Source organism: Varanus komodoensis, unplaced genomic scaffold, assembly GCF_004798865.1.
Source record: "Varanus komodoensis strain SLA01 unplaced genomic scaffold, ASM479886v1 scaffold3, whole genome shotgun sequence".
NCBI lineage: Eukaryota > Metazoa > Chordata > Lepidosauria > Squamata > Varanidae > Varanus > Varanus komodoensis.
Window position 1 is genome coordinate 17,493,510 of NW_025335761.1, and position 12,198 is coordinate 17,505,707.

At 44.7% G+C, this 12,198-nt stretch overlaps 1 protein-coding gene across 7 annotated transcripts in view; it reads left to right on the top strand.

Annotated features, from left to right (window-relative positions):
* Positions 1-12,198, top strand: part of RGS6 (regulator of G protein signaling 6) — a 257,675-nt gene that overhangs the window by 230,639 nt on the left and 14,838 nt on the right. For all 7 annotated transcript variants that reach the window (XR_006415338.1, XR_006415339.1, XM_044436436.1 and 4 more), the window contains one exon: positions 5,430-5,519. Coding sequence is in view for 5 of the 7 variants with exons in the window: in XM_044436436.1 (XP_044292371.1) it covers positions 5,430-5,519 (90 nt within the window). In the remaining 2 variants the exon portion in view is untranslated. The remainder of the gene's footprint in view (positions 1-5,429; positions 5,520-12,198) is intronic.

Sequence of the window (12,198 nt, forward strand, 5' to 3'; positions counted from 1 at the left end):
GCTTCCTTCTGGCCTTCTGCCAATGATATAAATAATGTTGGTCCAAATGAGCACCAAGGGTCACCATTGTAATTGCCCATAATGTGCCAGCGTGGTGCAGCATGGCTCTGAAATATTATGCATAATTGCCTGGTGGTAGAGCTCACTGGAGCACTGGAGCTGGGGATTCAGGGCAATGGCATCAAGAGCGGGGCTCAAGAATAACACCTGCTGATGCTAGGCCTGCTGGTGGGGCTGCAGTCAGACTGATGGGTTGTGAGTTGCATGGTCTTGCACTAGCTTTTGGAGATAGATTCTAACATACAAAAGGCACATCTCTTTCAACTGTTCTTTCTTCTGCAAAGGACATGAAGGGGAAGTCTCAGATGTGTGCTCTGAAAAGAAAGCAGGGATTAATTTTTGCCTTGTTTTGTTTTTGCTAAGCACTATCAAGGACCCAGTACAGAAGAATGAGATATAGTTGTGCTGTTCTAAATGGTTCAGCAGTTCCCAGCCTCCTTGTCTAGTATTCCCAAGGCCCTGCTTGGCCGGCTGCCACCTGGTGACCTCGCCAGGGTCATTGCTGCTCAGCTGCTGTGGGAGAGAAAGAGAGCGAGGGAGAGAGTGAAGGACTCCTTGCACCACATTGATTTGAAGCAGGTGCCTTATCAAAGCAGCTTCCATACTACCCTGCCTCCCTCATTCCCATCAGGATTCCTGCGTGGTTGTTTTCGGCCCCTTTTTGCCAGTTTCAAGAAAATTTATGGAGCATGTCCTTCATCTCCTTCCCAAGATATGGCACATGGCAGCAGAACAAGGAAAAGGGAGGCAGGATTTCTGTTTCTTTATGTTTAATTCCCTCCTACTCAGGTATCAGCCATGCTAGCTGTGTGTTTCCATCTCACACTTTTCTAATTGTTTTATTACCACCTTTGTTCTAGGATGGCTCATCAGCAGAAGTACAGACATTTTTCCTGACAATATATTATTGCAAGGACAGCCATATTGAAATGCCCAGCCAGTTCTTCACAAAAACAAAACAGAAGTTACTGCAGTGGCTAAAAACCTCATAAAATGTCATTATAAATGTTATTGTTTTTTATGTTCTATATTCTCCTGAAATTTAGCATGCAGAAGGGCATCATGATAAATAGACAGAGATTTTTTCCTGAAGTGCTGGTATCTTTTCCCCAACAGGTGAAAAAGAGCTGAAAATGTGGATAAAAATTTATCCACAGGGAAAGAGATTAGAGCCCTTCCTCCTTTCCCAGTGAGAATTTCCGTTCCAGATTGTTGCTTCTGGCAGCTGCTTTGGATAATGCTTTGGGAAGATAATCATGCAACTGAGCATCATGTAGTATGACCCTGTGTAATGGATCTTTCTGACCATATTCTGCTCTTGACAGGGCCTGAGTTTTTTATTGGCAATAGGTTCAGGAAGACTGTCAAAAAGAAGTATTCCTTCATACTAGGCTTAATTAACTTACAGAACTCAGTGCCAAAAATACGCTGGTCTGGCCACTAGGTTAAAGTGCTTCCAAGATGGATTGGGCAAATTCATAGAGAACAGGTCTAGCAATGGATATTAGGAATGGCACGTGACGTGCAGCAAAATGGCGCACAGGAGCCCCAGCCCCTGATACAAGTGCTCCTGTTCAGCAACCTGGAACAGAGGTTTAGAGAGCTATTCAGGCCGCACACGTGGGTCTGGGTGTGTGTGTGTGTGAGAGAGAGAGGGAGAGAGAGAGAGGGAGAGGGAGAGAGAGAGAGAGAGTTTTCCATGTGAGGCTATCAATCTGCTGTCAGTTTATCTACCTCCAGTTTTGTCATCAAACTGAGAACTCAGCACTACAGGAAGAGCGTTTCCCTTTCTGCTTTTCCACTACACAACCTTCAGGCACAAGCTCAAGCACAATAGCACAAATACACAAGAGAAGAAATGGTTTCTTTCACTTTGGCAATTTAAAGCACAATCCAGTGGCCTCCTAAGATTGTCTGGAGGGCCACTGGATTTTTGAAGCCCTAGATTGGAGGCCCTTATGACCCTGGAGCTGGACTCCAAAGGTCAAGTGCTCTGCTGGTCCCCCTCTTAGCTAGTACACTGCTGAGCCTTTGCTGGATGCTGGGAAGGGGGAAGGCTTGCGCCTTTTCCTATCAGTGCCCCAGCCTCCTTCCCTGCTGGCACTGAAGCTTGATGGCCAGGAACATCCATCTAGTGTAAATACCTGACACGAGGCATGGTGGACGCAGAGATTGCCACCAGCATTCCTCACTCCATGTGTTGGAGCCATGCAAGCTTCCACGTCTGGAGGCATACATGCATCTGACCAAGAGCACACGGGTTTATGCTCCTAATATCCTGTTTTCCCTGTTCTAAAAATCTTGCTGCAAGTGCTCTTCAGACACAGAAGTGAAAGTGGAGGCTCACCTCATCAGCTCAGGAACCCATAAATAACCATGAGTGGGGAATGACAAGCACATGATAAATGCTCTGAAGAGCAACGGGGTTGGTAACCTTCCAAGGGGGACGTGAAAAACCTCTGCTGAAAACCTTTGGAGCCACTGCTGGTCAGAATAAACAATACTGAGCTAGAAGTATAGATAGTCTGACTGCTTCCAAGGTCTCTAAAGTGACAGAGGGTGTAATACGTGGGGGAAGGGGGAAAAGTATGTGGATGCCTAATAATGCAAAATACCAACTGCTAACTCCATCTCCAAAGAGTGATCTCCTGGCTGGCTCTGATCCTGCTTCCCCTAGTTCAGTATATGTGGTTGTGCAGCCACCCTATCTGCTGCCTTTCAGAACAGCTTGATGCACAGAAAGAAATTCACCAGATGAAGTTTTTCCCACCCCATTATCTCCAGACCAGGAAAGAAAAAAAAAGTGCAGGAGGGACACCAGCTGCCAAAGTTGTATTTTCAGTAGAAACAGATGTAACCTTCAGTAGTGGTAGAATTACACTGAGGTCTGGGTAGGACAGGCCTCTTTACAGCTTTATGCACCTCCTCACTTCCCTTCAGAATTTTGTGATATGCCTTTAGTATGAAGAGTAGGAGCTGGGACAGAAAATGATCTTCTGTTCCCATCCCAAGCTTCTTAAAAAACCCAACTTCTAGATAGCAAATGTCATGTTAAAAACAGGGAAATTGTGAACTTTAATGTTGCTAAATGTTAATATTAGCTTTGCCTGTTTAAAACTGGAAGTAAATGCTCACTGATGACTCATATCAATGTAGGACCAAATGGAAAGATGCCAAAAAATGTATACGAGATGATAGTGGTCAAGGCTGCTGCTCCCGCAGCTGCTGCTTCCAAAAGAGTAGAAGTCATTTTGTGATGCTTCTTAGACTGCCAGAACTAAGTCATGGAGCTTTCTAAAACTGCTTCACTGAGAAGGGCACCTTTCTACCAAAACCTGGAAAACTGTAATCCAAGGAAATAATAGTAAGGGGAGTGTGATGATTAAAGAGTGCTGTCTCCATCTGCCAGGTTTTTAATGATTTCTGTGCTCTTTTAAAATGATGACACATTCAGTTCTGACCCCTACATGAGAGTGGTGATGGGGCACATGAAAGCAGGCCAGGCGAGCAGTGGGAATAGAACAGTCAAATTGATTTCCACCTATTTTCCTATCAACCCTTTCCCAAAGTGCTTGACTCCCCTTTCGCACTCAAGTCTGTTTTTCAATGCCAAGCGCTAATTGCATCTTCCCTTTGTGGGCTGCAGGCTCCACATATTTTAGCCGTCATGTTGCATCAGCAGATATTATTGGCATCTCCACAGGGGGACAGAGTTTAATCGATCTAATCAGTTATCATAAGGATTTCCCCCCACACCCCGAAGTCACTGTACATGGAAGACTGAACTATCACAGAAGTGCTCATTCAAATGGCAGCTTTTGCAAACAGTGGCTCTTTCAGACCGCTGTGGAAGCTAGAAGGTACGCTCTGCAGGTTGCAAAGGAGAACCACCTTTTCCTGGCAAAGTTGCATGGGTGTGAGAATGATCACCTGCAGCACTGGTGCCACTCAAGGATTTGAGAAGGAGCCACCAAACCTTTGCACTCAAAGAATCAGTTGGCTGGCTCATGCTGGCATGCCCAGTTCCTTCTGCACCCTTCATTAGTATTCCAAGCTCAATATTAAACGATTACACTATATCAGTCTTTGAAACCCAGCAGTGGAATGGTAATGGTGCTGCTGTCTCCCAGTCTCTACCTATGCCTTCCTAAAGCTAATCCATATGTAGTTATTAGGGATGGGTGAAGGTGTCAGTTTTGCTTTCTCCCACTAATGAATTTTTGAAATCCCAAGTTCTTTTCTCTCCTTCATACAATTGCCTTTCTGAGTAGTGCTATTTTCTCCACACACTGCTGTTGTTTTTAATTGATCTTTCTGCACTTGAGTTATGCATGTGCACAGTTCTTGATAGGTACCTTGTATGCAGCTTCAGAAGGTGCTTCCTGGAGGAGAAAAACGTGGACATAACACAATTTGTGTTGCTTCTGCATATGTATCATTCACTCTAGCTGGATGGGAGCAATGTTGTTTATATCATAAATGTATTCCAATTCTTCATTCCCAGTCCAAACAAGGCAATTCAGTTGCAAAACTGAAGAGGTAGCTGCCAAGTATTTGCATTTTTTCCTACAGAATATTTTAAAATGTTTTAAATGTGTTAAACCATGAGTAGAGAACACCAGGACAGGTTTGGAGATATTTTTAATGCTCACATTTCTAATGAGCTCCTGCCCAGCTTCTGAGAAAATGAAGAGTAAGTTGGTTTGAGGATCTTTGGAATGAAAAGTGGGAGATAATTATTCTGATGGCATAAGGAATCCTATGATAAATACTTGTTCCATAACTAGGGATGTATATATTTTGTTAAATCTATTCCATCTGTTACACAGATTGTGAGGTGTTGTTCATTTAATCATCCACTCATTGCCATAATCAGATATTTTTAGGGAAGTTTGGGAAGTTTGTTCTGCTTGCACTAATGTAAATTAATGCTAATGCCAAGTGTATTTAATACTCATTAGCACACATACAAATTTGTACAAATCTCCCTCTCCAGAAAAGTAAAACAACTGGTCTGCAAGCCCACAGAAACTGTGCAATTTAGAAGAACCAAGCCTGCTGCAAAATGCACAGCTCGGATTCACAGAAACATGTGTTCATTTGAATCTGTTGCAGATTTTTCCAACATCCCCATCTATCACCAAAGTCCTTTCTGTCCAAGACCAAACTCATTATATGATACAATATCCTTTCTCCTAGTAGATAGATTATCTAGGGTACTCTCTGATGAACACTCATCATACCAAAGGGATAAAAAATACCCCACTTGTGCCTCAGAAAGTGTTTTCTTTCTCTCTTACAGATGCCCAGAAAATGTTGACTGATGTCCAGTAATAAATCTTAGCCTGTCATTTCTTCCCTTCCCACAGGAACATATTTACAAGCTGATGAAGAGTGACAGCTATGCACGTTTTCTCCGTTCTAATGCTTATCAAGACTTGTTGCTGGCAAAGAAGAAGGTATCTATTGGGAAGGACATGCTTGCATCTCTGAGCACTTCTTGACTCCTGCCTGCTGCTTGCTGTTGTGTGAACATGAAAATTTAGGAGGGTTTTTTTCCTCGGGTGGGAATGAGGTGGGGCTTCTTCCCTTTCCTGCCAAAGGAATCGGAACACTTTTCTTCCCTCCTCAAACCTCCATGCCGGGCATCCCTAGAAGCAACTCCAGCAATGCGTGGGAGGAACACCCAGTCTGATCGTCCTCTACAAGAGTCTCTTGAAATATCAGCTGCCATCTGCTGAGGCGGACCATTGGTCTACCTAAGGCTCCAATCATGTCTTCTAATTGGCAGTGTGTCTGGAAGATCTCTAAGCAGTGGGTCCTCCCCAGCCCTGCCTGGAGATCCTCCAGCCTCACCTAGGCCTTCCTGTGTGCAACCGGTGGCTCCCCTGCAAGGGTCCTTTGCACTTCACATGGGGCAGTAAAATTCCACTCTTCTGGTTAAAGATAGTGGCAGCCTGTAAAATGTGGCAGCCAGCCTTCCCCAGCCTGGGACCCTCCTAAGGTTTTGCACTTCAGGGTCCAGCATCACTGATTATTAGACATAGTGGCAGGGGATGATGGGAGCTGAAGTTCAGGACACCTAGGTGGGAAAGACTGACATGTGCTGTGAATCTGCTCCTTATGGTGGTAACAACTGGGGTGCAGATCAAAATCTCCTCCTGTTTAGTCTCTTAAGGTGACCCTCCTGGTTCTTCTTGGGATGCCTTACCTGGAGGCTTCCTCAGAATTTCTCATCCGCTCCCTTTTACTGAATGTAGGTGGCGTCCATCTTTTCAATGAGTACTAATTACAACCCAGGCTGATCTTTCCTCAAAAGCAGCACGCCTTTCCATTAATTTCCTCCTTTTGATATCAGCATGCCCATTGATACCAGCATGGCCAGGTCAAAATAGCAAAGGGTTTGGTGTTTGGATTTCCAGGTCCTGGATGGGCAGTTTTCTCTGGAGCAGACTGGGAGGACAGCCAAAGTCTGTTTCTGTCCACTTGTGACTGCGTTTCTGGCAGAAGGCCCTCCTCCCAGAACCATGCTGTATGCATGCATGCATGAGGGGGAGATTGTCCTCATGCTGCTGCACAGCATAAACGTTCAAGATTCTTTAGACCAGCTTCCCAAGCCTGGAGCCCTCCAGCGGTGTTGAGCGGCAGCTGTCACCACGCCCAGCCAGCAGTCCAGCACAACTGGGGCCACCGGGGTCAGGAAGGCGACTCTCTCGATCTTCCCCCCAGCCTCTGCAGCCTGAGCTTGCTACCGTTTCCTTTTGCTTTGCTCTCTGCACTCTCCATCCTGCTGGGGCATCCACATGCTGCTGCATTAAAGCCAGCCTGAGCAAATCTCTGCTGGAGTGCCGGTGTGCACTGAATTATAGAAGATATTTTCCACCATGCAGTGGCCCCCTGTGTGTTCAGGAGCTCCAAGACACGGCTGGAGTTCCTGAGCTAAACGTCACATCTGTTTCTGGGTGGGCAGCCTCTCATGCATAGCGGAGAAGTGCCTACAGAGCTCTTCTTGGCACTGAAGTGAAGATGCGCATTCAGCAGCGTTCCTGGCATGAGCAGGGCCCTTGTACAGGTTAGCCAACTCACAAGTAAGGAGCCACCGGTTTGGATCTAGTGTGTGGGAACGATTCACTGCAATGCACTGTACCCTTCTGCCTTTACGTAGCTACAGGAGAGTGCTCAGGGCTTCTCAGAGCCATATTTTACATGCTGTCACTGCACATGTTGTATAGAGGCAATATTTCAAATGAGATCTGCTGTTCCACCAGGCATTGCCTTCAGTGGACTTTTAAAGGGATACATGGAATGAAGCCCAGCTGGAATGTGAACGTCCAGACGACATGGTGCTCATAGGGTCATTTTTGTTGCAGGTAGATTTGTTGTTGCTCTTCAGACTGGTGCTCAGATCCTGATGGACAGCCACACATGGCTTTCCACTTGGTTGTGTTCGGCTTGGTGGGTCCACTTTCCAGCACATCCTGCTTTTAGATAACTCTTCATGGTTGCCCGGGGTGCCCAGTGGTTGTCAGTAAGCATCTTCCTCTACCTCTGTTAGGGTCATGTCAGATGATGAAAATAATCAGATTTCCTTTCGAGTATGAACGCAGTACTGTCCTGGGTCCTGTGGTGATAGTGGACTATTGTGACCATTTGCAGTAGATGGTGGAGCAGTCCTTTTTCAGTGGGGCAGCCACTCACCTGTCTTGTGTGATGGAATTCTAAGAAAAGAAAGGAATGGAAAAGAAAAAAGAAAAGAAAAAGCATTGGGTTATGTGCTCTAGAGCTTGCAGGAGGTGCACATCCCCAAAGTAAAAAAAAAACGCTTAAAAGTGAAAGATGCATGGGACTGCACAATCGCTCAGAGCAGAGGGATGTAGCCTTGCTGAGATTCTCTGGCTTTGGTGTGATTTCAAAACTGGAAAGGGTGTCTATGAGCACTGCTGCTGCAAAAGAACAGCAAGAAGTGCTCAGCCTGATAAAGATACTGCAACTCCTCCCTTGTGGAAACAAGGCACTATAAAGCAAAGCATCCTGAAGGAGGATGCCACAATCCCATCCCTGATCCATCACTGACAGGCAGGGTGGAAGGATGGGGCACAGGGGGCAGGTAGTATCCGAGCCATCTCGGAATTGTGAGGGTGAAGCTTGTCCATCTAGCAGCTGACTGGAAAAGGCATTTCAGTGTGTGTTTCTGAGTGTGTGACTAGTTTTCATATAGAGAAAAGTGACATCTGGGCTTGCAAAGCTTGGTGAAGCAAAGAACTCCAGTGATGATGTCTTATTTTAAACTGTGCTAATATAACATGATTTAATTGTCCTGGTATAGTAGTTATCCTATCGATATGTTTTAGTTCTTATCCTTGGCCTGCGTGAGTGTCAGCTCCATTTGCTCTGATGAGTTGCATGACTTCCCCATGGAGTTTCATCACTGTTGTGAGCACAGTCTTAGGACTAGCCTGTTTCAAATCTGTATGTAGCTAAACATATTGTTGTATTCCAAATGACCTCTTGGAGGAGATTTTCTGTCTGAAGTGATGACACATCTTGGCAATCTAGCGCACGTTCAGTGAACTTGCTGTGCGGGGGATGAAGTGGGAGGAAGCAGATAGTAGGGGGAAAGGCCAGGGGAAAATATCATAGAAATGATAAACATGTGGACCCCACATTTTATCTCGCACTTTTCTGCAGCTAACTTGAATAAGCACTTTCAGCATCTTTTACTTCCGATTGCCATGCCCAGCTGCTTTGTAGAATCAATGGACTGGTTTGCTCTCTTGTGGCAATGTCTTCTCCTCCGCATTCTTTTGGGGCACTCTGAGATATGCCTAAATCAGATTCTGTAGATTTATATGTGATGTACTTACAGCTATTAATGAGTGCCACACTTGTTCAGTGCACAGTATGGTGGTTTGACATTATTCTAACTGCTTTAGAATAAACAAGCAAAGGCCCAATCCAATGCGTGGCTGGACAGAAAAATCCCTGCAACTCCCAGCATTCCCCTGTCAGCCAGAAAACATGCACAGGACTGCATTCTTATTGTCTCTCATTTGCAAAATGATACTTACTTACCTGAATCCAACCAGGCAAAGGTCTGCCATGGAAACAAAGATCCAAACATTAACAATGTATACAGGTAGGCAGGAATGCGGCTGATAACCAATGTACACTTCCCTTTCTTTGATAGGCGTCAATATATTAATCACACTTCTAGTACAATCCTATGCATGTCTCTTTGGAAATGCATAACCACTCTATGAGAGGAAATGTGTTTTGGATTGCTGCCCTACTGTGCGTTAGTGCTTTTCAAATTTTCAAAATGCTTGCTGGGCATTATTTCGGTAATCCTTACAAGAGACTTGCAAGGCAGTGGGCCCTCCACACAACACCCCCTGAGATCTCCAACAGCACCCATAAAACTCTCTCCTCCCTGTCCTTTTTGGAAAAAGTCATCTTAGGAAAAACCTTGGAAAAGATTAGGGCAGCCTTCTTTCTTTCACTTTCTGGCCTCTAGCCTTCCTCGTTCTCTCCCCTCTCCCCCTCTGCCTTGTTATTCCTCCCTCCCTCCCAGCCTATAACCTTGCTCTTTTGCCTGCTCAACACACTCAACTCCTTAGTTCCCTGTTGGCCATCCAGGCGCCATGGCAGCTCTTTATGTGGCTAGCCACACCCTTGCGGGAGCCATTTTGTGCTTGTGTTTACCGCAGCTCTCGAATTCCCAAATGTACCCACAAATCCAAAAGACAGGAGTGGGCATCCTGTGGATTCTCATCCCCTTCTGTGGTTCTTGCCACAACACTGAACGTGGAGTACAGCAGTACTAAAGAACAAACAGAACGCAGTCTGCCGCCAAAATCCAGCAGCAACCACCATGGTTGTTTTGTGTTTTCAGCAAACCACTGGAGGGCTTTATTTCCCCAACAATGAAAACTGTGCTAGCCTAAGTCTCTAGTCCCAAATGTTTTTAATTATGCATACAAGGGTTTCCTGCAGCCAAAAGGAACTTTACGTTCTGGTGCTACATGTAATCTGAAAAGTAAAAGTCATTTTGTAAGTAATTTGAAGGCTATTTGAAAGAATAGTTCAGAAGTGCAGAATTTCCCAAAATGAGAACACTGTCATGTTGAAAATATTTAGTTTACAGACATGCAGGCTTCTTTTTAAATCATTTCTGCAGTAACCTAATGCAGATTAGGCATTAATCCCGAGGTGTCCCAAGCAGTATGATTTGGATTCCAAGCATTTTGATGAATAGGGAAAACTGTACCAGTAACCGTTCCAACTGAAGCCCTGTCCCCAAGAGCCTTGGTGCTGAAACATCGATTCTTCTGTCATGCACTCGTAAGGTTTGCTGGCAAAAAAAGCAGCTGTTCCATGCCTCCATTTTTCCAGCCTGCTCTCTATGGGATTTTTTAAAACCTGAAAAATGTGTCCCTGCCTACTCTTGCTATAGGCAGTATGTTAATGACTGTTACCTGATTAGTCCCTATTGACCAGCCTTTTCCAAAGAGCCATGCTGGGTGGGGATGATGACAGCTGTAGACCCTAGGAGGAGGTCCCTTATAGCCAGATCCCTGGAAGAAACTTCGGTCACCCTTTCCAATACTGACTCCTTCTTCTCAAGCACCAGAGTGTAGATCTCGACTGAGCTATAAGTCACAATCAACAACTGGCCATTCTTAGCTTTCTGTATCCAGGGTGAGTTGAATAGTGCTGTTGGAATGAATGAAAATGAGTTTTCCAAAGGTCTTGCTCTTTTGCCACTCCCCCGTTGGATCGTTCTCCTCCCCTCTCCTCAAGCTGTATTAGTAGACAGGAAGGAGGCAATTTTAGAAACATTACTTGCAAAGCAGAGCATTGAAGTAATGTCGTTATGTGCTTCCCTGCTTCCTGGAGCAATGGTTTTCTTTTCCTTGCTTTATTTGATTTGAAGCATGGCAGATCTTAATACAGTCCTCAGCTCTATCAGATTTCCTTGCTCTTTGCTTAGAAAAAAAGTTATGTCACCAATAAACCCATCGTAAACCCATGATTCACAGACCTCCAAGTCTAGGTGAACCAAGGCTAGACAGGGACCCTGGCACTGTGCACTGTGGCTTTCCCTCCATCCATTATAATTCCTTTATTCAGCAGAACTGCATGCCTGCCATCAACATGAATTCTTTGTTCCTATTTAATAGGATTTGTCTCATGCCAAATGAGCTGCTTGGTGTTTCTCTGGAGAATGGTGGCATATCTGTTGTGTCTATGGCTTTCTTATTATAATATTATTTTATTTCCATTTCTAGTTTTGGAGTAGCAAAACACAAAATAAATAATCATACCTTTTAAAAAATGATGGTACCAAAGCCTCATCATACCTAAACTTTATGTCACCAATTGCTGTGAAACTCAACCCCACTGTATACAGTGGGACTTGCACCTGAGTAGACCGCCAACACCTCAAATGTTGACCAAAGCAGAGAACAGGTATCTTGATCTGTCATCTTTGGACTAAGCAAAACGTAATGTTAAATATCTAATACCTCCATTGGTATTAATTAGCAGAGCTTGAGGCATATCACAAAGCTAGAACATAAATTTATTTATTTTAAGTCACTTTGAATTCTATTTTATCGTAGAAAGACAAACTATAAATAGCCAAATAAATTACTGTTATCACTGCCAATTAGAAGAATTCATCCAATCTTCTTAAATCCTACTATATATCGGACGCGTTGGTGTTAACTGTTTGCCCACATGCTCCTTACATTCATTCTGTTGTCTCAGTGGATTTCAAAGCATTTGCCTTCAGGAAATGCATTGGTTTATTTGTTGTTGAGATATGAGGAGCAGAGGCTTCTGGGGCATATCCTAGCACATTGGAACACCTGAGGCCAAGGCCAGGATTTGGGAACCTTGCCCAAACTACCTGCACACTGCAGGGATAAATAAGTTGTGGCAGGCAGTCTGTTAGGAACACCTGGGAAGCTGTCCAAGAACAGTTCCTCAGAGCACAGGATGAAAAACCATGGCAGAATAGCCCTACCCCACCCACCCTGCACATTTCTCTGATTAAATGCAACAATGTAGTAAGACAGTTGTTCCGTCTCCGTGGATATGCACCCTGATCCAACTCCATTCAGAAGCAACTCCTAA